At 41.9% G+C, this 26,823-nt stretch overlaps 1 protein-coding gene across 3 annotated transcripts in view; it reads right to left on the bottom strand.

Annotated features, from left to right (window-relative positions):
- Positions 1-26,823, bottom strand: part of SNX9 (sorting nexin 9) — a 225,852-nt gene that overhangs the window by 44,790 nt on the left and 154,239 nt on the right. For all 3 annotated transcript variants that reach the window (XM_025382607.1, XM_025382609.1, XM_025382608.1), the window contains one exon: positions 4,460-4,631. In XM_025382607.1, coding sequence (XP_025238392.1) covers positions 4,460-4,631 — 172 coding nt within the window. The remainder of the gene's footprint in view (positions 1-4,459; positions 4,632-26,823) is intronic.

The following is a 26,823-nucleotide window of genomic DNA, read 5'->3' on the forward strand; positions in this document are numbered from 1 at the left end:
AACATACAAGGAACTCGCACAATAGCAAAAAAAAAAAAAAAAAAAAAAAAAAAAAAAAAAAAAAAAAAAAAAAAGAAAAAGAAAAAGAAAAAGAAAAAAAAACTCAATTAAAAAATGGACAAAGGACCCAAATAGACATTTTTCCAAAGAAGACCAAAAAAAAGGCCAAGAGGTATATGAAAAGGCACTCAACATCACTAATCACTAGGGAAATGGAAATCAAAATCACAGTGAAATATCATGTCCCACTTCTTAGGATGGCTATTTTATTTTATTTATTTTATTTTAGAGACGGAGTCTCACTCTGTCACCCAGGCTGGAGTGCAGTGACGCGATCTCAGCTCACGGCAAGCTCGACCTCCCGGGTTCTCACCATTCTCCTGCCTCAGCCTCCCGAGTAGCTGGGATTACAGGTGCCTGCCACCACGCCTGGCTAAATTTTTTGTATTTTATAAAAATTTTGTATTTTATAATACGGGGTTTCACCGTATTAGCCAGGATGGTCTCAATCTCCTGACCTTGTGATCCTCCCCCCTCAGCCTCCCAAAGTGCTAGGATTACAGGTGTGAGCCACCGTGCCCGGCCTACTTATTTATTTTTTGAGACAGAGTCTCGCTTTGTCACTCAGGCTGGGGTGCAGTAGCATAATCTCAGCTCACTGCAACTTCCGCCTCCCAGGTTCAAGTGATTCTCATGCCTCAGCTTCCCGAGTAGTTGGGATTACAGGCACTCACCACCACGCCCGGCTAATTTTTGTATTTTTAGTAGAGATAGGGTTTCAACAATGCTGCCCAGGCTGGTCTTGAACTCCTGACCTCAGGTAATCCGCCCGCCTCAGGCTCCCAAAATGCTAAAATTACAGGCATGAGCCACTGCGCCCAACTGGATAGCTATTATTTAAAAACTCAAAAGATCATGAGTGTTGGTAAAGGTGTGAAGAAAAGGGAACCCTGGTACAATTTTGATGGAAATGTAAATTGGCACAGCTGCTATGGAAAACAGTATGGAGGCTTAAAAAATAAAACTATAACTAACATATGACCCAGCAACTCCTCCTCTCCTAGGTATATATGCCAAAGAAATGAGAGCAGTACCTTGTAGAGATACCTGCACGCCCATTTTCAATGCAGCATTATTTGCAATTGCCAAGATAGAGAATCATCCTAAGTGTCTGTCAATGGATGAAGGAATAAAGAAACTGTAGTATACACATAAAATGGAATATTATTCAGCCTTAAAAGGAAATCCTGCCATTTGTGACACCATGGATGAACCTGAAGGACAGTAGGCTAAAGGAAATAAGCCACACACACAAATAAAAATACCACGTGATCTTACCTACATGTGGAACTTTTAACAGGTCTTTAAAAAATCTAAAAAACTTATAGAAGCAGACAGTAGAAGGGTGGTTACCAGGGGCAGGGACAGGGGGAACTAGGGAGATGTAGGTCAAAGGTACAAAGTTGCAGTCATGTAGGATAGTCTAGAGATCTCATGTACAGCATGAGGGCTACAATTAATGATATTGCATTAGATATGGGAAAGTTGCTGAGGGAGATTTTAGGTGCTCTTACCACACATACCCACTTGCACATACACATGCATGTGCACACACACACGTGCACACACACACTTAGGTAACCATGTGAAGTGAGGCATATGTTAAGCGCTTGACAGTAGTAATGATTTCACTATATACACGTATATTACATCACTCTGTACACCTTAAATATAGCTACTTTTCTTTTTTTTTTTTTTTTTTTTAGACGGAGCCTTGCTTTGTCGCCCAGGCTGGAATGCAGTGGTGCGATCTTGGCGCACTGCAAGCTCCACCTCCAGGGTTCACGCCATTCACCTGCCTCAGCCTCCCGAGTAGCTGGGATTACAGGCACCTGTCACCATGCCTGGTTAAATTTTTTTGTATTTTTAGTGGAGACAGAGTCTCACTGTGTTAGCCAGGATGGCCTCGATCTCCTGACCTCGTGGAATCTGCCCGCCTCGGCCTCCCAAAGTGCTGGGAATTACAGGCGTGAAAATACAGACAATTTTTTTAAAGGGCTGTCAGTCCAAGTCACTTCAGATAAATGCAGACTATAAGAATGTTAAGTGGTACACAGGAGAAAAGACTTCTAGAGGCCTAGACACTGATACATCTAGTCTTATACATTTACAAATAAGCAGAATACCCTTTAATTCTAGAGGCTTGGGGAGGACAAAAGGGACGACAGATCTTTGAAAAGCAGCTGTTTAACACTAACAATAAAGGGGAGAGAAGGGCAACGAGGGGGACATTAAAAAGACCGGGTTGGGGTATGGGAGAAAAAGGGAAAGAGAAAAAGATGAGAGTGAAGAACTAATTAAGCAGCATCAGTAGCTACTATTCTGACAATAACCCCCGTGTCAGATAAGGTGCTGTCGGCTCTCCCCCTCCTCCTTCTTCCCCTATTCTAATGGCCCGAGTATCCTTTAGTGTCAGACCCTAAGAGTGCCACTATGGAGAAGCTGAGAGACAAATGCCACATGGGAGAAAAACAAACTGTGAGAAGGATGTGGGCCAAGTGACCACAGAGCCAGACACCAGGAGTCTCTCAATGCTTCTATTCAGCCTACACCCCGGTCCTGCTGACAGGCAGCTCCTGTCCACAACTGCCAGTCTTGAGCCAGGACCTGCACCCTTCTTTAAGCTTACGAGTGAGGTCCTTGCTGTTTAGAACAGACATTCAGTTCTTGGCCCAATGTGCTTACAGAGGAGACAGATTCAGAGATTGTAAAAAAAAAAAAAAAAAAAAAAATAGGGAGACTATCTTCTTATTTAACTTCAGAACAGACATAAATGCCCTTAATTCCCAAATTATTTCCCATTCCATACATTTCTCTTCTGCCTCAGTATTTCTATTCATCGCCTAGTCAAACAGGAAGTTAAAACAGTGAATGCAGAGGTCTTAAACCAGCAGGATGAGCCACACCCCATCCACATACACTTGTTTCTGGCTCAAGATTTTAAAACAAATGTGTTAGCTGCTGAGATGTTAAAATGAGAAGGTGACAAATAACCAAGACTTCTCATCTCTCTGAAGACGTGGAGATCAGAACGTGGGCTCAGCTTCCTTGCAAATGCGGCGATCCATGGGCGACAGCAGGGGCCCTCAGCCTTCTGCAGCCTCCACCGCCCATTCTGCTTTTACTTTACCAACCCAGCATTTGAATCTGAGACTTCACATGGACAAGTAAGACTGAACTGAAGTTACAGTTAATGACCATCTACATTTGGATCCAGGTTTGCTACTAGGGAATAAGGGCAACTGCGAGCAGTTCTTTTGAATAAAATCTATTTTCGACTCAATGACCCAGAGTGGTATTGTGAGGTAAGAAACAGCTATCTGGTCTGTGTCCCCAGTTCCCAGCACAGTGCTCCTAAAACTCTTGTAACTTCCTGAATGTTAGGTATGCAAGGTGCATCTTTTGTTCTAATATTTGGTCTCTGACCCTGGCTCCTGACACAGACCTCCTAACCCTTGGAATTTCCCGGGTGGTAGGAGCATCTTTTGTTCGAATGAGGTGACTCCTGGTGGGATGGGGGCTGGTCAACAGAAGGACCAAGCCAGGATTAGAAGCTTGGAACTTCCAGCTCCACCTCCCATTCCCTGGGAAGAAAAGTGGGGCCAGAGGTTGAGTTAATAATCAATCATGCCGGCCAGGCATGGTGGCTCACCTGAGGTCAGGAGTTTGAGACCAGCCTGGCCAACACGGTGAAACCTCGCCTCTACTAAAAATACAAAAAATCAGCTGAGTGTGGCAGTGGGTGCCTGTAATCCCAGCTACTCAGGAGGCTGAGGCAAGAGACTCACTTGAATCTGGGAGCTGGAGGCTGCAGTGAGCCGAGATCATGCCACTGCACTCCAGCCTGGGCAACGAGAGCAAAACTCTGTCTCAAAGAATAATAATAATAATAATAATTGATCATGCCTATGTGATGAAACCACCATAAAAATCCTTGAGCTACAGGGAAAGAGATTCTGGGGTGCTGAACATGTAGGGGCACATGGGGCAGGGGAACGTGGAAACTCCGCGTCCCTTCCCCGTACCTCGCCCTGTGCACATGTCTTCATCTGGCTCTTTATTCGCATCCTATAAACTGTGCTTTGTAATAAACTGACGGTAGTAAGTAAAGTGTTCCCCTGAGTTCTGTGAGCTGCTCCAGCAGAATAACTGAACCCAAGGTGGGGGTGGTGGGCACTCCCTTGATCTGACTCCAGGTAGACAGTATCACGACGGTAGGACACTCAGTCGGTGTCTGCTGCACAGCTGCCTGCTGTGTGGGGCAATCCTCCCTTCCCATGTGGTCACAACACTGTTCTGTGTTTTGCTGAGTATGGGAACAGCAAAAACAGTTTGGTCTTGCCTGTCTCTCCCGCTTAGCCATGGCAGGCAGGGTGGGACCTCACGCCCCTCTCCTCACCTGGTCCTTGGTAGGCCTGGGGGTGGCCGAAGGCAGTGTCCCAGTTGTTAGGAGTGTTTGTGCTTCTTTGGGCTCCAGCCCCCTCTGGCTGGGCCCCCCAGCCTTCTGAGCTTTCCCAGTTCCCGGATTTGGAGGCACTCCAGGCTGACCAGGGGTCATTGCCACTGCCAACCTATTGAAAGGGGTAAAAAGAAGGAGAATTTTTGTGACTTTTGGAAACCATGACTCAATTCAATAATGAACTGACATAAATGAACACAACAGGAGTGTTAAAAAAAAATTTAATAGAAATGTATTCAAAACAACTCTACATACATAGTATTTTAATTTCCAAACATGTAGGAAAGCACAAAAGGTAGCATCAACCTAATTTTACTGATAGGAACACATTTTGCCGTATTTGCTTAGGGACTTTGAAAACAGCAACAAGGAAACTATTAGAAGCAGCTAGAGCCCTCTCTTTCTTTCTCTCCAGAAGTAACCACTACTTTTCTGAACCTGTATCCATTCCCATGTGTGTTTTCATACTTCAGCTGCACATGTACACATTCACAAACAACTGTTCTATATTTTAAAAATTGGCCTAAAGGATGTCATACTGTATCTCTTCGCAAGTTTTTTTCCCCGTTCAACATTATGTTTTTGAGATTATTCATGCTGATAATGAGGACCTATTTCTAACTGCTTTATAGCAATCTGTTGTATTTTTAAGTAGGTCTTTTAATTTGAAAAAGAATACATGTATAATAAAAAACTTAAAACAGAATAAAAGTATATGCAATTTGAGAAATATGCCTAACATCTTAAGATGCTAGTCATTCTAAGGAACTACTACTGTCAAAAGACACAAAATTACAACACATTGTGTTACAGATCTACTTGGCTTTTACTTGAGATTCATGAATCTGGGCAGTCTCCTTCCTACAGTCTAGAAGGAGCACTCCCACTGGGCAGGAACAGAGCACTCGGTTTTTAAAGATGGGTTAATAAGGAAATAGAACAACAGAAAGAAAGTTGACAGTTAACACCAGTTTACTTCAGGATACTTTTACGTAATGGTTAAAGCTGAGGGGACTCCTTATTATGCTAACTCAGGTAGACTGGGATTCCTGTTCTGGAGAAGAAACCGGTTTGTTTTGGGACCTATCTACTTCCTTCAAGTTTCAGTTTGCTATGGAGCGTCTAGCACAAGTGACTCCATTCTGGTTTGGCCTGGTCTGCTGGAGCCTAGTGCAGGAACTCTGAAACTGTGGCCTACTATAATTTTTGTTTCATGCTACTAACAAATTCCTTGTATATACTTACTCAAACATCCCATGGACAGAGATAGATCCTTTTGGTTTTTAAACATGTAAGTTGGCCTACATTATATTATTTTTGCTCAGGACTTTTTATTTTTCTCTTAACAGCATAAAACATTCTGCAAGGTACATCAGCACATATGGACACAATGTTCTTTCACACTGTCTCCATAAAATTCCATTGTATATATTTCCTACAACTTGACCAGTATATGCTGATGTTCATTTACCTTGTTTTCAGTCTTTGGGTACTATAAATAATACAGTGTGATCGGAGAGACCAAAATAGACACCCCTTTATCAACTAAGATGGATCCTAAGGTTAAGGGAATAGAGCAACTTTCTAAATTACTAGAGCTAAACTCACTAAGAACAGGAGCTATCAGACCCCTCCTAACTCTGATTTACAACTCAGACCAAGACAACTCTAACCGGGCAGACGACTGGCCTTAAAAACATTTTCTTCTTACAATCAACTGCAGGCCTTAAAGCCAGTTTCAGCAGCTTGCCGAGGCTGCGCACAAACTGTGTCTACAGTTCACCTTTTCACATAAAGAGCCCAAGTCCACCTCATTTTAATGCTAAAATCTCCTCTCAGAGTGAACAAGGATGTTACATATGTTTACCCACTGCACATGCTCTTAACTCCTCTCATACATATGTATCGCTTTGCCCCAAAACTCCTAAATATATGTGACTCTAGTGTGATACAGGCCCTGTGAGGCATAAAACCCAATGTGTCCCTTCATCTTCGGCACACACCAGAGAAGGTCTCTTCCCAGTCTGTACACTGTTACTGCCTACAAACCTCTCCTTTCTATTATCAGCCATCCTGGTGGTCCTTTAGATGAAAACTGCAATCCAAAAGGCCTCTGTGAAATTTCCAGAAGAAAAAATGCTAGGCTTAAGGAGACTGTGTATTTAGAACCGATGGATTTTGTCAAATTGCATTTCAAAGAGAATGCAGTTACATTCCCACACTCTGACAACTGTCACACTGAGGGGTTTTGTCTTACATAGAAAGGGACTTTCATACTTTTATTTAAAAAATATTTCTCAAGATGGGCGGATCACGAGGTCAGGAGATCGAGACCATCCTGGCTAACACGGTGAAACCCCGTCTCTATTAAAAAATACAAAAAACTAGCCGGGCGAGGTGGCGGGTGCCTGTAGTCCCAGCTACTTGGGAGGCTGAGGCAGGAGAATGGCGTGAACCCGGGAGGCAGAGCTTGCAGTGAGCTGGGATCTGGCCACTGCACTCCAGCCTGGGCCACACAGCGAGACTCCGTCTCAAAAAAAACGGGAAAAAAAAAAAATTTCTCTCCCATAATTCCTTTGAGTAATTTTATAGTTTAATTATTAATCTTACAAATAAAATTTTGGAATGGGAAATAGATGGCACCCAATCTCAAAGAATATTCCAGTAGAGAGTACACTTAGCATCTCTCAGCCCTGCCCCCACCATCCCACCCTTGAGGCAAATACAGTTTTTTGTTAGCTTGATTTTTTTTTTTTTTAAACATTTAAATCTTGTATCTGTCTGGAACTGAAGTAAAACAAATAATACATGGGCCGGGCACGGTGGCTCACGTAATTCCAGCACTTTCGGAGGCCGAGGCAGGAGGACCACCTGAGGTCAGGAGTTTTGAGACCAGCCTGGCCAACATGGTGAAACCCCATCCCTACTGAAAATACAAAAATTAGCCAGGTGTAGTGGTGGGTGCCTGTAATCCCAGCTACTTGGGAGGCTGAGGCCGAAGAATCACTTGAATCCGGGAGGCAGAGATTGCAATGAGCTGAGATCATGCCACTGCGCTCCAGACTGGGTGACACAGGGGACTCTGTCTCAAAAAAAAAAAAAAAAAAAGAAAGAAAGAAAAAAAAAAAAGAGAAGAGAAGAGGAGAAAAGAAAAGAAAAGAATTCAGGGATCCAGCTGAACATCTTGTCCTCAGTCTGTCACCGTAACACCATTTCACGAACTATTCATCTTTCCCCTATGATTTGAAATGTCGCCTTCACTGCATATCAGATTTGGGTCTATAGCTGGACTCTCTTGTTCCTTAGTGATCTATTTCGTACTAGTACCACACTTTCACAGAAAAACTATCAATACTTTAGCATAACATCTCTTAGTTCTTTATTTTAGCGTATAAACTTTAGCATCAGCTTAATATTTAAAACAATCTGAACTTTTACATTAGAATGTTGAGTTAAAATACTGATTTTCATTTGAATCACTGTTTAGTGAATTCATAGAAAATGATTAATTAAAATTATTCATGCCTTTCACTCCACAATTTCGTACTAAATCTATTTCAGAGCATGAAATAGCAAGTCTTCCCCTTTGTTTTGAGTCTTACACACACACACACACACACACACACACACACACACACACACAAATGGTGCTAGTTAAAAAAAGAAATATATTTGCAAGAAAATTATCCACCCTGTCTAATATAGCCCCTAATGTTGTAGGACACCCTAGTGGCTGGTCTGTTTCGACTCTTCACCAACCCACACATGGGGCAGACCGCTGGCTGTCACGTGCCAGGTGCATCAAAAACAGACCATATGCTTTTCATGTGGAAGTATGAAGTCATTCTACTGCCCTATATACCTCTAAGGAAAAAACTGAAGTTACTTGTGATTTTACTCTATGTTAAATACTAAAAGGAGGAAGATGTTTCATCCACAAGGCTGTGACTTCTCAAACACACAGCTTACAAGGTGACATTTGGCTTCGGGATGGACTCTCAGATGACCCCAGTGGACGTTGGAAATGAAGGCGATCATGCTGAGGACCTGGCAGCCACACTTCAGCTAAGAGAAACCCTTCCTTCTACAGTTTTCTTGAAGGGAATGTAGTTTTATTCTCCTATTTTATTTAGCAATATATTCTGTGTCCTCCAAACTCTTAAGTTACAAGGTTTTGTTTTTCAAATAAGAACTTGAAAAGGTACCAAAGTTTGGGACACTAAGGACAGACTATCACTGGTATAGCAGCCTCAGCCTGGTTTCCATCAAGGACCGGCTGTGAAATGGAGGGGCTCGGAGGGCCACAGTCAGGAGCCTAGCGAGTTGGAGCTCCGTTAACAGCTCTACCTCTCGCCCGCTGTGTAACCTCGGGCTAGAGTTCAGAAGTGAGCGGCCTGGATTCAGAAGACTGCCAGAAGCTAAGTGAGGTACACCGCAAAGGAACACAGGACTGTGAGCTAGCACAGAAGAGTGAATGTTCTCTGGGCCCTTCCAGAAGATGGTTCGGTCTTAGCAAACTGGCCAGGAAGGATTTTCATCAAGATGGAGGAAAGACCTGGAGGTGAACTATTCATAGCAACTGTCCTCAGAAAATTAAAATCTATTTAATTAGGGTAGAAACAAACAATACTTCTTTGAAAATCACTTGGTTAATACTTTATAGGTGTGTAATAACTGTCATACTAGTTGGTTATGTATACGATCTTAGCTCTCTACCTAGGTTATGAAATCTTTGTGGGTATTTATTTCCATCTCCTTGGTTTATTTTTTCCCTGGAACATTATCTTGTTTCAACCCAACTCCTGCTGATAAGACGTTTCTCAAAACCCTACCAACTGGAGATCTTTCCTGCAGCCTCCGTCATGGCCCCTGGACTCACTCCCTTAATAGATGGCCTTTTACTCCCCCGGCAGGTCCCTTCCCCTCTTATCTGTAATCAGTCACCGGCTTTCTCTCTGAACCCATCCTTTCCATACGTTGGTCTCTGACTTCTTTGCTCTCAACCCCCAAATCCCTTTGGTAGTTCCCTAACTACAGACATCTTGTCACGGTAAAACCTGCCCTGCTTCTGGGCTGAGGTTTCCATCCTGCGGCGCCTCTCTGTCCTTTCCTTCCACCTTTCCCTCCTCTTCCTTTCTACTGAGCAGCATCTTCATCCGCTTTCTCTTCCCACCCCTTATTTTGTGAAGCTCTTCCTGACTTAACTGTCCATCATGGGTAATCAAAATCCCTTCGTTAGCACTCACTGCCCCTGGAGTCAACTCCAAGCTTCCTGTGGCTCAATCAAGAGTCTCTTCAGCGCAGGTCCCAACTTTGCCTCGTGCTGCATTCCCCATTCTCCCCACCTGCCACCAACCTTCACTCTGAAGCTTCAAACTTCACACATGTCCCCAAACTTTTCCACATCTCTGCTGTTACTCACACTGTACTGTACTCTTATCTGCACACCTCATCTTCCTCAATTTAGCAAAGTCCTACCCCATCAACAGGGCTCTGGCCTTCCCACAGCCTGCTGGCTGACATCCAGTCACCTCCTTTTACTTTCTTCATTATTTGCAAATTAGATGGTCAGTACCACCAGTGAATCGGGGGACAGCTCTGTCTTACCTGGAGAACGTTTCCCCCAAAAGATTCTCCAAATGCCTTGTATAAAGTGGCAAGGACTCAGATATTTTAAACGTGATGTTCTTGATCATTTGTATGAAATACACCCTACTCTTTGTCAGACCTCTAACCTTCATAACATGATCACCAAAAGGAGGAAATCAGATTTGTCTTATGTATACTAGTCTTTTTGAAAAAATTAACTTGTGGTAGATTGCAGAATAAGTGATTTTCAGCATGTGACTACAGAAAAAATGATTTTTGGCTGGGCGTGGCAGCTCACACCTGTAATCCCAACACTTTGGGAGGCCGAGGCAGAAGGATCACTTGAGGTCAGGAGTTCAAGACCAGCCTGGCCAACATGGTGAAACCCCATCTCTATTAAAAATACAAAAATTAGCTGGGTGTACTGGCAGGAGCCTATAATCCCAGCTACTTGGGAGGCTAAAGCAGGAGAACCGCTTGAACCTGGAAGGTGGAGGTTGCAGTGAGCCGAGGTCACACCACTGCACTCCAGCCTGGGCGACAGAGTGAGACTCTGTCTCGAAAAAAAAAAAAAAAAACAAAAGAGAAAGAAAGAAAAAAAGAATTTTTAACATGTGACACTATGAGTACTCTTAAAATAACAGTGTCTGAGTTCTGAAAGTGGAATCAGCTCACCATAGAAAAGCTGGACGATACAGACAGGCACAAGAGATGGAGGGATGGGCAAATATGAGAGGAAGCAGGAGCTGTAAAATGGGAATAGTAAAATCCAGAAGGTGGGTATATGATTATTCACTATGAAATTCATTTAACTTTTCTATGCTTGAAATTTTAACAAACCTTGGAAAATGCAACAAACAAAATTGACATATACAATCACTCTTGTCTGAGCTCCATTAGAAGGAAACAGAGAAGGGCTGTGTCCATCAGGGTATCCTGCCATCTCCTGCTGCCCGTGAACGTGGGGCTCTGGGTAAATGTTTCGTAAATTAAGTATCTGTTGAATGAATATATTCCTAAAGCATGTTTGCTTGGGTCTCTGGGACACATTTAAATCTATGTAATCACCACAGGTAGATGATTATGTCTGACTCTCTTCCTAACTCCTGCCCCAACTAAATCAAATGCTTCTTTAGGGCCAGGATCAATATACTAACAAATTTGCTGGTTTAATGTTCTAAATTTAAAAGCTATCCTCTCCTCATAATGCAAATACAGAAATACATTTATGCAGGCTTTACATTGGGAGACTTATTTAAACACATTCACTCAAAGGATTTACAGCATTAGCTAAATTTCCTCAGAGTAGCCTGGCTTGTACTTGACTGCAGAGCCACTGGACCACAGAACAGACTGAGAATGGCCACGAGGGGTGGGGGAGATGGACATGCACACCCGTGGTGGTGCTGTGTGGTGTAGGAAAGCTGCACATAGTACAAATATACAATATGGGATAAAAAGGGGCAAGACGAATCCTGGTACACTAGGTGGAGTTTAACTCCCTTTAGGAAGCTGTTGGAATTGACTCAAGTAATCATTATACCACATGGGTAAAGTGATTAAGAACTTTAAGGCTTAAAGCCTGCTATCTGGGTTTGAATCCCAGCTTTATCACTTACCACTAGCCGAGTGGCCTTGGTCAATTTACTTAGCTTTCTTAGTCCCCACACTTATGTAAGGGGTATAACATTATCCTCCTGTAACGATTAAATGACATAATGCATACAAAGCATCTAACACAACACCTGGAACATAGTATGCATTCGGTAGAGGTTATCTTTTTTTTTTTTTTTTTTTGAGACTGAGTCTGGCTCTGTCGCCCAGGCTGGAGTGCGGTGGCCGGATCTCAGCTCACTGCAAGCTCCGCCTCCCGGGTTCACGCCATTCTCCTGCCTCAGCCTCCCGAGTAGCTGGGACCACAGGCGCCCGCCACTTCGCCCGGCTAGTTTTTTGTATTTTTTAGTAGAGACGGGGTTTCACCGTGTTAGCCAGGATGGTCTCGATCTCCTGACCTCGTGATCCACCCGTCTCGGCCTCCCAAAGTGCTGGGATTACAGGCTTGAGCCACCGCGCCCGGCCGGTAGAGGTTATCTTAATATGTGAAGGCTCATCTAAAATATAAAGAAAAGAACAAAGACTAGCATTTCTTTGAGTAAATCCCCATCTAAGTAAAATACCTATTAGTTTATGCTATGCAAAAGATCAGACAGTTATATTCACAAATGGCTGCACAGTCAGGTCATATTAATAGAGACTTTTAATTGAAGAGATAACAGGCTTAAGATATCTTCTATTCCAGCCAACGTTCTGTTCCCTTCAGATACATAAAAGAGGAAGAAGACAGAAATATTTTTACCGTAAAGGTCAACAACAGCAACTCCTAATTCTTGGGACTTTCGGCACAAATATTTTCTGTTGCTACATGCTGAGATCTTGACTTTTTTCAAAACCTAAGCTTTACTGTAACAAACTAGACTACAATGATCTGGTTGAAGGATCCTTTGATGTCTGACTTTTTTTTTTTTTTTTTTTTTTTGAGACAGGGTCTTGCTCTGTTACCCAGGCCGGAGTGCAGTGGCGCGATCTCAGCTCACTGCAACCTCTGCCTCTCAGGTTCAAGCAATTCTCCTGCCTCAGCCTCCCAAGTAGCTGAGATTACAGGTGTGCACAACCACACCCGGCTAATTTTTGTACTTTCAGTAGAGATGGGTTTTGCCATGTTGGCCAGGCTAGTCTCGAACTCCTGACCTCAGGTAATCCGCCTGCCTCTGCCTCCCAAAGTGCTGGGATTACAGGCGTGAGCCACTGCGCCTGATGTCTCTAATGTTGTTCTCCATCCCCACAACCCCTTTGGTCTCTCAACTGCAGACATTTGGTCATGCAATAATCCCCTCGGCTCCTTCACTCAGGTTTCCAATGCTGAGATGCCTCTTCTGTTTCTTTCTTTACACCTTCCCTTCCTCTCGAATTTCTACAGGACAATGTCTTCATTCTCCTCTTCTTTTCCCTTTCTCCGTGGTACCCCACTCCTCCTCACAGTCAACCACAGAGTTAAAGACCTTTCGTGAGATCTCACTGCCCGTGGGATAAATTCATCAATCAAGCCTCCTCTAAGAGGCCTCCATGGTGTAAATCCCCATGATCTTTCCAGTTCCTACATACTCCACATCCCACGTCACCACGCCCCAAGAAGAGCTCCTGTAAGACACTGTACCTGACATAATCACCTCACTTGGGAAAACAATATGACTTTTAGGGTTTATTAAATGTTTATTTCCTCTTGTGTTCAAGTTTGAAATTTACCTTATTTATGGAAGAAGGAGAAGGAGAAGGAGAAGAAGGTGGTGACTGGCTGAGACTTTCGACACAACCAATCTGAGCCAAAATATCCACCTTAAAATAAAAAAGGTGCCCAGTGAACAAGCGTGATAGAGCAGGTCAAAGTTTTTAACCAAAACCAGCACATTCATGGCAGGACCAAATTCTCCAGAAAACTCGAGCATGCCACTCACTCACAAACATTACATGCAAAAAGTCCCAATTGTGTAGCAATGGGTTATCTTCAATGCATTATATTTTCTAAAGTCTGTTGTTTGGTATCACAGTACAGTATTACTGAAGCCCTAAAAATAACTATAAGCAGCACAGAAACAATGGAACAAGTATCAGGCAAGTCATACAGCCACAGAAACAAACTCCAGAAGAAAAAACAGAAATAGCCAAGTTGTAAAAAGTGTTAATATTCTGAACCTTTTGCTTTCAGAGGCATTACACATGTATGTGAGAGAGTCCAGACAAAATAAGCAAAGCCACCTAGTCAACTTGAAGCTGACCACAGAGCCACAAGTGAGTCCTACCAATCGCAGCTGTGAAGGACACAACAGCCCAGCTGGTCTGTGAACTCAGGAGCAAAGGCCAATGTCTCCTGGTGTGTGCTCTTAGGGGTCTAACTGGCCTACAATACAGCATCTTGTGAGAAGAGGTAACTGATACGCTTCCATGAAGCCAATCGATGGGTAAACTGCAGCAGATGTGTGAAGAGGACCACTCTGGAGCCCAACTTCCAGGCTTCAAATCCCAGTTCCACAACTGTCCAGTAGGGAAGTCAGTACTAAGAACATTTACATAGTGGATGACAGTGTCCTTTTCAGGGGCAACTCTCTTGTGAAGTAAGTGGTGGTATTATTCTCACCTGAGAGATGAAAATAAACTTGGAGTTGAAAATCAGTTAATATGCAAAGCAGACAACAAAGATGGAGTAATAGGGACTCAGTTTATGCTCCCATTGAAAACTAAAAATACGATGAAATACAGGAAACTGTGTTCAAATCACTGGATACCAGGTAGTGAAGAAGTGATCCCGAGATACGGGAAACAGACAGAGTAAGCCTACAAGTGCCTGACCACTGCGTGGAGAGACTCTCCAGGCCACACAGCAGGCATGGAAAACCCACACAAAGCTCGGTGGTCTCTGCAGTGGGAGGAGACAGAGTCTGGGGAAGACAGAGACGCACAGAGAGAGCTCTGGAGACTGCAGAGGGCATTGCAGATCTGCACTGATCAGCCCGTCACGTGAGGGGACTACCCAAGGTCAGGGAAAGACACACACGAAAGAATCAAGAGTGCAATCCCTCACACAGGGCTATTCCCACCTGCCCAAATGGAAAACTTCATGATTCACGGGCATCAGGTACAATACTACCAAGGATTTGTTTCAAGACAGGGGCAAAAATATCCCTAAGCTAAATGTTGCTCTGGGCTTAAAAATAAAACCTGAAATAATCAGACTATTTCGAAGTAACTTAGGTGCATCCCAGAACAAGGCTCAAAAATGTTTATGGGAAGACAAAAATTTCCAGCATATAGCAAGGTGAAAATTGCAATGTCTGGCATCCAATCATAATTTACCAGGCATGAAAAGAAGGAAAATATGACCCAGAACAAAGAGAAACATGAAGCTGATGCAGTACTGACAGAGATGAAAGAAGTAGTGCTATTTAAGAGCAAGAGAGGTTTCAAATATCACTGAGGTAGAAGAAGAGCTAGAATGGACTTCCAAAAGGTGGTAACTTTAAGCACAAAGAAAAAAAAACAAAACACATAATTAAATCAATGTAAATCCATGCATCCATGCTACTATCAGAAAAAAGACAGGAATGCTTTCTTCGCTGGTCACTATTTGTAGTAGCTATAAAACAACTTCTTACTTTGAAACCTGGCAATTAAGGAGAGGTGAAATTAGCCATCTATCCTGATTTCGAAATTGAAATTCGACATAATTAACTAGCTCCAGCTGATACAGGAAAGTCCTACTTTCTAGATGAAACCAGCTCAGTAAGTGTGGAAGGAATAACATTACTGATTCTGGCAAGGATTACCAACTGGTGGTAAACCATTACCATTTATATACAATTTACATCTGTATGTTTGTGTGTATACCCATGTTCACACAGAGAAAATAAGACAGACACCTAGTGTAAAGAGTAGTGACTGTGAAAATGGGATACTTTTCTTTTTGCTAGTCTGAATTTTCTCCAATGCATATGTACTGCTTCTATAACAATAAAATAAAAGGTTACTTTACTAATTGTTTTTAAAGACAGGATGCTAATTAGCGACTGCTGACCACAAAAATAGTAGTTTCTGGTTTTGCTATATTTTTTTATGTTGTTGCATTCTGCTCCTCATATGACATCCCTGGGGAACTGGGACCAGTAAGAAACAAACCCTTACTTCTGACAACAACAACATGCAGAAAGTAGGGCAGGGGCTTCTTTGGATGACATGGTTAGATCTGACTCAGTTCACTGGTTTCCTAGTAAGCAGCTAAGACATGGCCTAAGAGGAAGGGCTCTCACTGCAGAGACCATGAGAACAGCAACTGTGGGGTGGCAGAGATGGGCAATGGCACCACGCCTTCTGTCTGCACCGTAACCAAATCAGGCCTTGCAGGAGGGCTGGGTTTCAGAATTAATGAAAATGGTAACTTATATTTACTTAAAGTTGCTTTCTGTTTGGCTTTCTACCAAACGTGTACAAAGGGTATATGAAAGCTCAAAACATACTGTGAGTGGTCGCAGCTCTTATGGCCCACCTAATTCCTTCCAGTAGACACCAAACGTCCACCACAGGTCAACACAGATCATCCCATCTCTAAGTCCACCAGTTAAGAGGAGTTCCCAATCACAGGCTAACTACTCTCTATGTTATGATCTTGGGATGGGGCCCTGGAGGCATTCAGGGGTCCGCCTATCACCACATAAGGAATTCCTCACTGTGCCTGTCACATCCTTCCACAGCGCCTGTGATGACGTCCCCTGGCCTATCGTGCCATGGCCCATCTTATGACTATACCACATGCAACTGTGTTAGAAGTAGGACTAGAAAGCAAATATCTGATTCTTAAACCGGAGAACATCTCAACCAGAATTGCTGACAAACATTTAACTCTTTTCCTCAAAAGGGCCTGAAGAGGTGATAATATTCTCTTACATAAAAAAGCTAACCACCTTAGCTCAAAATATGGAAGAATTTGACAGGTTTCCTGTTTCATTCTTTACAGATCCTTGGCTCAAAGGACATGATCTAATTCTACAGATGAACCTGTACTGACGTTAGAAAACCACTGATGGAACATAAAACTTGCACATCGTTTTAAAAACAAAGGTAGATCACAACAACAGACCCAGTCTATTTATAGCCAGTCATATCAATATTACTGATTGGGAATTACCAAAAGAGGTGAAATTATTTAACAAATCCTTTGTTAAGTCACATTCTGAACCTACAGATGTCAATTTCAGGTGTTTATTTATTTATTTAATTTTATTTTTTTTTTGAGACGGAGTCTCGCTCTGTCACCCAGGCTGGAGTGCAGTGGCGCGATCTGGGCTCACTGCAAGGTCCACCTCCTGGGTTCACGCCATTCTCCTGCCCCAGCCTCCCGAGTAGCTGAGACTACAGGTGCCTGCCACCACGCCCAGCTAATTTTTTGTATTTTTAGTAGAGACGGGGTTTCACTGTGTTAGCCAGGATGGTCTCGATCTCCTGACCTCGTGTCCGCCCGTCTCGGCCTCCCAAAGTGCTGGGATTATAGGTGTGAGCCACTGCGCCCGGCCCAGGTGTTTATTTTTTAAACAGAATTAAAACAACAAAAGTTTCCTTAAAGTAAACGGATATTTGTATTAGCTTAGCGAGTCTACTTATTCGGATAGCTCAAAGTCCTAAAATAGGCAGCTTTGAGTACAGAATAGGATGGCGCTACAATTAGCAAATAGTTTGCTTCCAGACAGACCTAAGAGAAGTCCATGTGAAATAAGCTTTACCCCATTCTGATGACAGGATGGATGTATAACAATGCTGGCTGGTCCTTCAGCACCGCAGTTTTAAGGTTAAAAAAAAACTTTGCTTTAATAGTCTGTTTCCAGTTAGACAAAACAAACAAAACCCACCCTACATAATAAACTTCACCAGCATGCATTTTTGAAAGGTTCCTCAGATGAACAAAGCTGTCTTATGATGTCAGGGATCTGTGACAAAGCACAGAAGGTTGGTATTGGCAGCCTCATGCAATTTTGAAGAAGATGTCCATACATCCTCTAACACTGGTACACGATCTTCCTTAAAAAGCCCTATTACCAACTAAAAAGAATTCATACAGGGGGTGGCAGTGAGAGTGAAGAGATGGAGAGAACCTTTTCAATAAAGTTCTGTAAAGACAAAGTCTCAATAAGCAATTATGAGATGCCTAAGGCATAAGACTTACGTGAGTTAATGAAAATATAAGCACATCTAATACTGAACCTTTGTGAAGGTTTATCAATTTATTTTTAAATAGACTACAAAAAAAAGGCCTAAAATGGCCTAAATATAGACTTTTGAGAACTAAGAAAGCAAAATGTAGTTCCAACATAAAATTACCATTGCCTTCCTCATCCTTTAACCAATAAAAATTCCTTTGTAACAAATATAATTACATGGAAAATCTCTGAAAAGAAAAATGTTATATCCTTAAATACCACTTAACTTCAAGCATTTGTTTAATATCCAAACTGTTTTAAAAAAATAACAATGCCAGAGGATTTTCTGTAAGAGAATCTTTCTGCTTTTGATTGGGTAGCCCATCAGATGGGAGAATGACAGGCCAGTGATGGGACAGCTCCTAGTCCTGTGGTCAGTGTTAAGAACACAAACTTCTCCAAGGCAGGGATTCAGGAAATCTGTAAGTCTCTTAATATCTTACATTGTAAAGTACCTTTTGATGTATTTATATCTGAGAAAAAAAATTATTCAAACAAGAACAGAGTATTATGGTACAAAGTCTCTTATAGGTCATTGGGAATAGAAAAAAAAGACAAATTCTTTGCTTATCAAGCTTAACAACTTACAAATAAGCAATATAATTTGTAATAAGAGTCACAAATTGTGCTAAGGGAATCCAGAGAAGTAAAACAGAAAACGAAAGGTTTTATAGAAGACGTGGTATTTGAGCTGAACCTGAAGAGATGGGCTTCTGAAAGATGGAAGGGTCACTCTATTATTCTTAGAAGAGCAAGCCGAAGGTACAAATTAAAGGTGAAACAGCATGGGACATATTTGGAGAATCATCAGTTTGCCTGGAGACACATACATACGTAACTTCAAGATAAGGTGATGATGGGTAGCCACACTGAGGCATCACAGAAATATAACCGAGCTTGGAAAAGTACCTCAACCTCAAATTCAGATGAATTTCTTCTACAATTTTCCTACCATGAACTGTTCAGCGTATGCTTGCATAACTCTGATTGACACAGAGACCTTCTCCTGGGATAGCCCTGCTGACATGTAGAAAATGATTGTTCCAGAAGGCAACAGAGAAGCCTCTGAAATTTCTTAAACTTAAGAGATGACACAAAAGCATATGTCAGCAATGCTGAGGGTTTGGCTCCAGTCCATCACATTAAAGTGAGTCATGTGCATTTTTTCTGGTTCCCCAGTGTACATAACAGTTATGTTTACACTATACTGTATAAGTGTGCAATAGCATTATGTGTAAAAAATATATGTATCTCAATTAAAAATTCTTTATTGCTAAAAATTGCTAACGATCATCTGAGCCTTCCATTAGTCAAGCTGCACCCTTTTTGCCAAGCGGGGGCTCTTGTTTTGATGTTCACGGCTGCTGACTGATCAGGGTGGTGGGTGCTGAAGGTTGGGGTGGCTATGGCAACTTCTTAAAACAAGACAGTGAAGTCTGTCACGGCAACTGACTCTTCCTTTCATGAAAGATTTCTCTGTAGCATCTGATGCTGTTTGATAGCATTTTGCCCACAGTAGAACTTCTTTCAAAACTGGAATCAATTCTCTCAAATCCTCCTGCTATTTTATCTACTAGTTTGTTGTCATTTCAACGATGTTCGTAGCATCCTCACCAGGAATAGATTCCATCTCAGGAAACCACTTTCTTTGCTCATCCATAACAAGCAAAAGTTTTATCAAGAGGTTGAAGCAATTCAGTCACCTCTTCAGGCTTCACTTCTATTTCTAGTTCTCTTACTATTTCTACCACATCTGCAGTTACTTCCTATACTAACATCTTCTATGAGGGTTAGAATCTACTTCTTCCAAACTCCTGTTAATGTTGATATTTTGACCTTCTTCCATCAATCATGAATGTTCTTCTTGGCATCCAGAATGATGAATCCTTTTCAGAAGGTTTTCAACGTACTTCGCCCAGATCCACCAGAGGAATCACTATTTATGGCAGCCATAGCCTTGCAAAATGTATTTCTTATAAGACTTAGAAGTCGAAATTACTCCTCAATCCATGGGCTGTTGAATAAGTGCTGTGTTAGCAGGCATGGAAACATCAGTCTTCATGTATATCTCCATCAGGGCTCTCAGGTGACCAAGGGCATTGTCAATGAGCAGTAATATTTTGAAAGAAATCTTTTTTTCTCAGCAGTTGGTCTTAACAGTAAATCATATTGCAAACAGATGTGCTGTCATCCAGGCTTTGCTATTCAATTTACAGAACACAGAGTAGACTTCACATAATTTTAAGGGCCCTTAGAATTTTCAGAATGGTAAATGAGCACTGGTTTCAACAAAGTTACCAGCCGCATTAGCTCCTTCTAAGAGAGTCAGCCTGTTCTTTGAAACTCTGAAGCAGGCACTGGCTTCCCTTCTCCAGCTGTGCAAGTCCTAAGACGGCATCTTCTTCCAATAATAGAAGGCTGTTTCATCGGCTCCGAAAATCTGTTTAGGACAGCACCATCATCAATAATCTTTGCTAGATCTTCTGGATAATGTGTTGCAGCTTCCACAGCAGCACTTGCATGCTTCACCGTGCACTTTTATATTACGAAGACAGCTTCTTTCCTTAAGCCTCATGAACCAAGCTCTCTTTTCTTCTGCAGCTTCCTCACCTCTCTCAGCCTTCACAGAATTGAAGACAGTCAGGACCTTGCTCTGCATTAGGCTTTGGCTTAAGGGAATGTTGTGCCTGGTTTGGTCTTCTATCCAGACCACTCAAACCTTCTCCTTATCGACAATAAGGCTGTTTCAGTTTCTTATCATTCAAGTGTTCACTGGACTACTACTTTGAAGTTTCTTCAAGAACTTTTCCGTTGCATTCAGAACTTGGCTAAGTATTTGGCTCAAGGGGACCTGGCTTTTGGCCTGTTTCAGCTTTTGACAAGCCTTCTTCACTAAGTTCAATGATTTCTAGCTCTTGATTGAAAGTGAGAGAAATGCGACTCTTCCTTTCATTGAAACACTCAGAGGCCACTGCAGGGTTATTAATTGGTTAACTGAACTACTGTTGTGTCTCAGAGAAGAGGGAGGCCCAAGGACAGGGAGAAAGATGAGGGAATGGCTGGCGGGTGGAACAGTTGGAACACATAAAACATGTCAATTAAGCTCGCCATTGTGGTGCCTCAAAACAATCACAATAGTAACATCAAAGACCACTCATCACAGGTCACCAAAACAGATACAATAACAATGAACACGTATGAAACATTGCAAGGATTAACAGAATGTGAACCAGAGACACCAAGTGAGTACGTGCTATTGACAAAATGGCGCCCACAGACTTGCTCAAGGTAGGGGGTGCCAAAAACTTTTGATCTGTAAAAAACGCATTACCTGTCAAGTGCAATAAAGTAAAGGGCAATAAAATGAAGTGCGCCTGTCCTTAATGTCTTGTTTCAGAAGCAGTGGTATATGAGATTAACTATAATTAACAATTATGAAACCACTACTAAGTACTGTGTACTCTTCTAAATACTTTAGAACTCTTTTCGTTTACTCTTTCCAACAATCCTATGAGGTTTTACAGATGAGGCACAGAGACGCTAAGCAGCTTACCCTGATTCACACAGGATGTGTGAGATCTGGGATTAAAACCCACACAGTCTGGCTCCTGAGCTCACTGCCTTGACACCAAGCTAGGTTGCCTCTTAGGAGGAGAGAAAAGACAGGAAATCTGTTGGAACAATGGATCTCAATCAGTTCCTTCTCTCTCCACATCTCAAAGATGCAGAGCACGCCTCTCAATAACTGTGGCTCACGATGGCACTCGGTTAGGGTTTCAAAGCAGAATAAAAAGAGGATACAGAAAGAAGTAACATTTCAGAGAAACAGAAACAGGAAAGTCAGGAAGAGAAACTAGTTTTGTGGGGAAATAAGTGATTCTGTTGAAGATGAATTTCAGATACAGAGGAGACATGCTGATAGAACTGTTCAACAAAAAGCTAGAAATTGGGCAAATCAAAGAGAAAATTCAAGAGTAGAGAGACACTTCATAAGGGAATCTACATGATTAGAAAGGGTAGAACAGTGAGAGAGGTTGGAACACAAAAGGGTAAGTGGATTGAAGACACCCTTTTAAAAGAGGGAAGAAGTGGGAAAAGAAGGAAAATATTTATGAAATGTCTTCCATGTGTCCGGCACTACTTTACATTGGTGACCTAATCCACTGACAATTCAGGAGGCAGGTCTTATGCCAAAGCCACAATTCTTACACAGTGGAGCCGGACTGGCAAGCCTGGATCTAACAGCAAATCTTACACGCTTCCCACCACACCACTCACCTGGGGTCTGGCGGGGTGTGAAACTGTGAAACAGAAAAACAGAGAGATGCCAGGGACAGCATGTGACAGGGGCCAGAAGGGCTCTCACCAAAAGAAAAGCAGCTTTATTCCAGTATACACATCTTTCTAGTGTTTGAAGAAGACAGAAAGCAAACCTCTCAAGTAGAAAACCTTCAGATAAGACATCTGGGTTTACAGAACTTTTAAGTAACATTTAAAACTCATTGTTCTCATTTTCTAGAAAAGTACAAAACAAATTTTCTATTAATTTCTCAAAAGTAAGTACTCTAAAGCAGTAATCTGAGAGTTTAAGATCCACAGTGAGACCTTTTCAGAATCATGGCAATGATGTAATCTAAACAACAATAACTGGATGAAAAACAAGACTAGCACACACACGAGTACAGATTTTTAACAACTGAGAATCATTCCCATCAGCGGGCCATTCATTCTAGCGGTTCAGCCACTAATGTGAAATACTCTTGAAACTGGAAAATAACCGATAAGTAACTAATAATGAAACTACTATTAACCACTAAAAACTACGCTTTCTTTTCAAAGGTAATAAAATGGTTGTCCTCATCTGAGTAATATAAAATCCGTATTTGAATAAGAACATGACAAGAGTTTGATTCAGTTCTTGGGTATCCTTCAATAAATTTTCTACACACTTTGCATCTACAGGGTGTGTGTGTGTGTGTGCATTTATACACAAGAAAGATAACATTACCCATACTGAGGTGCCTTTTTAAAAAAAATCATATATCTCTATCTGTACATCTAAATCTACCCTCACTCTCCCTAAGAGAAGCTCGGCTTTCCACTGCGTGGCTGCCTATAGTTCATCTGACCAGTCCGCTGCTGACAGACATTTACATTCCGGTTTTCTGCTGTTACAAACAATGCCGTAGGAAACGTTCTCGCCCAAAAACCTGTGTTCTGCGAGCAGATCTGCAGGAGGAACTCAGAACCGCTGGGCCTTAGAGACATGCATTGTAAATACTCATACACATTACCAAACCGGCCCCGAAAAGCTTCATCACTCTATCCTTTCCCTCGCTTTGTATGACACTGCCTATCTGACCACACCTTTATGACACTAGGTTTTAAAATGTTTTCATTCTCTGCTAGTTTGATAGAAGAATCTCAAAATGAACATTTTTCCAAGTTTATTAACTATTAGTACCTTTGTCCTCCTAACGAATGGCCTGTCTATACCCTTTACCTATTTCTTCTGAATTCATCTTTTTCTTACAGATTAGCAAGAATATACATATATGAATGGAATTAGCCTGTATCTGTCACAAGTCAGAAGTGTTTTTCCTAATTTAATATTACTTGTTTACTTAAATGTATCAATTATCTCCTTAATGGCTACTAGACTTTGTGTTGTCAGCCTCAGAAAGGGCTTCCATAGGCCGGATGCAATTGGGAGGCTGAAGCAGGCGGATCACAAGGTCAGGAGTTCGTGACCAGCCTGGTCAATATGGTGAAACCCTGTCTCTACTAAAAATACAAAAATTATCCGGGTGTGGTGGCAAGCACCTGTAGTCCCAGCTACTTGGGAAGCTGAGGCAGGAGAATCACTTGAACCCAGGAGGAGGCGGAGGTTGCAGCAAGCTGAGATCGCACCACTGCACTCCAGCACCTGGGCGACCCAGCAAGACTCTGTCTCAAAAAAAAAATAAAAATAAGAATAAGAAAAGGGTTTCCATATTCCAAGGCCATAAAAATATGCTGTCTATTATTTTCTCCAAGTACTTTAATAAATAGCTTTATAATTTTCCAAATTGAACTGTTTCAGTCCATTTAAAGAACAACTTATCATATTCCTTTCACAGTGACAATTCTAATCTAAACTTAGCTGGACTACGTTTGAGCTGATAAAGCGCTGTCTCACCATCAAAGGAGGAAAGCAATCACAGCGGGTCAGCGTCCTGGATGCATCAACACTGCTCTGACACCGGCACTCTGCTTACCTGAGACTACTCAGTAAGAATCTAGGATCAAAGGGTCCCCAAGCAACCTGAAACTAGGATTTTCAAGAAAAACCAAAAGAAAGTGCTATCTTTTGGTTTTTACACATTCATGAACTAGTTACTCTGAAATGCAGCACAGATGAAGAATACAAAGTCAAGGAAAGAGTAGCAGGCCCGAAATAAGTTATTCAAAGAGATCTTTAAAAAGATATGACTTAAAGAAAAATACAACACTCAGGAAATTGGATAACCAACTGAATATGAGGCTTCAACTTGCTTGTGTGGGAGGAGAGTCAAATTTAAACGAACTGATGTTAAGACGAGTAAAGAGACACTGGCTCAGAAGTTGGCAGAGTGCGCCAAGCTGAAGAGATGCAAGCCTCAGAGGGGATGTGCCCGCAGGCCTGATTGGCGGGAGAGAGGCCCAGCTTCTCCGAGGTCCGGCTGTTGAAACAAAACCGACCCTGGGAGAATGCATGTGCCGGAACAGGCAATCGGAGCCTCCCAAGCAGCACATCTCAGAGCACTCATTTTCCTACCCGCGTTCAGAAAATGAAAGCAATGGGCAAACCTGATAGGAAAATGTTTAAAAAGCTACCCATTAATAATGGTCATTTGGTTTCCTACTCATGACATCTTTCATGATATTTATAAAATGTACCCAAATTTTGGCCTACTTAAATTGTTCTCATAACTCAGATAACAGAGGGCAGAGATGGCTGTTAAAATATTTTTACTTGATTTAAATTAAATTCAAATGCTCTAATGATAGCTATGCTTTCTGCATTTTACTAATTCTAGTTTCAGTTCATTTTTCTTTGCTTTCAAAGGATCTGATTAGATTCAATGTTAGACTGGATTCCCCACCCCCCGCTTTTTTGTTTTGTTTTGTTTTATTACCTGCTAAATAACCTAGATGAAACAAATTTTAGACTTATACCAGTTTATATTAAACTACAAGTACACCAAGGAATATATTTCCTAACAGAACATTACTTAAATCTGAGTTTTAATTTATTTTCATTAGCTAAACTGCTTCCACCTATCTTGAGATAATAGCTGGTCAGTCCCTTGAATTAAAATAAGGTAAATATTTCTATTTTTTGTTTGCCTCACTTATTCTATGATCACCTCATTACAATTCTCTCATTTAAAACGCTGTCCTTTATTAATGCAAACCCATCTCATGGGTGCTTTTGTGTAACTCAGTGAATCTCAACCGGCTTGGCTTTGCTCCTAGGTAACTTGGCTGTATCTGGAGACATTTTTGATTGTCACAACCAAGGTGGTGGGCACGTGACTGGCACCTGGTAGGGAGAAGCTAGGAAGGCTGCTCAATATCCTGCAGTGCCCAGGACGCGTCCCACTAGGAAAGGGTGTGGGGCCTCAAACAGCACTGAGGCTCAGGCTGAGAACCCCTGGGAAAACTTCAAGTGAGGTATAACTACTATTCACGTTTCACAGTGAGTAACCCTTACCTGGCCAATGTTCTCAAGTAGTACAGAATAATAAAATATAGAAAAGTGTTCTTCAATTACCGTGATCACGTTGCCTGCAAATTTTAAATATCTGAGTCTAATTTGTAATTCAGAATGTCTACAAAAAGCTGTTTTGAAATGTGTAAAACCTGCAGTTAGTATATGGTGATAAACTTAGATAAACTCACTTGGAAGGTCAATTGACAGATATTCTTTCTCTTTTGAGACGGAGTCTCACTCTGTCGCCCAGGCTGGAGTACAGTGGCACGATCTCGGCTCACTGCAGTGGCCGCCTCCCAGCTTCAAGTGATTCTCCTGCTTCAGCTCTCTGAGCAGCTTGGATTACAGGTGCCTGCCACCACACCTAGCTAATTTTTGTATTTTCAGTAGAGATGGGGTTTCACCATGTTGGCCAGGATGGGCTCAAACTCCTGACCTCAGGTGATCTGCCTGCCTCGGCCTCCCAAAGTGCTGGTGGGATTACAGGCGTGAGCCACTGCGCCTGGCTAATAAACAGATATTCTATAAGCAAATAATTGTAAGTGATATGATTATTAGGCCTGATATAATGTAAAACCTTTTATGTAGTTAAAAAAAAAAAAATCAAGAAATAACATGTCCTAAAGCCCATTCATTTCTAAAGATGTAAGGAGTAACAATATTTTAATTCTTCTTTTTTAACTTTTTTTTTAACGTGTGGAGATGGGATTTCACTGTGTTGCCCAGCCTGGTCTCGAACCCCAGCACTCAAGCAATCCACCTGCCTTGGCCTCCCAAAGTGCTGGGATTACAGGCGTGAGCTACTGTGCCCAGCAGCAACAATATTTTGATACTTATCTTCTTAATTTTCTTCTTGACATTTACTCTGTGTCATCATTTGGCAATAAATGAAATAGAAGAATTCATCTAAACTAGTCAAATTTTAATTAAAATTAATGTAAAATTTCCTTGAATTCTTCTCAAGTTATCCCACTATTCTAAGTTTCCTGGAAGCAATACAATAAGAGTACCAAGTGCTGAGTGCCTGGATCTGGTAGACTTTCACATGCATTGCTTCTACTTGCAGGATGAGGGCCTCTAGCTCTGAGAGTGTAAGCAGCATTCCAGGGCCAGGGAATCCATTTCCTGATCCAGGCCGATGCTCTGACACTGACCTCCTCAACAAGACCCTCCTTTTCCTC

Source organism: Theropithecus gelada, chromosome 4 (assembly GCF_003255815.1).
Source record: "Theropithecus gelada isolate Dixy chromosome 4, Tgel_1.0, whole genome shotgun sequence".
In the NCBI taxonomy this organism is placed as follows: domain Eukaryota; kingdom Metazoa; phylum Chordata; class Mammalia; order Primates; family Cercopithecidae; genus Theropithecus; species Theropithecus gelada.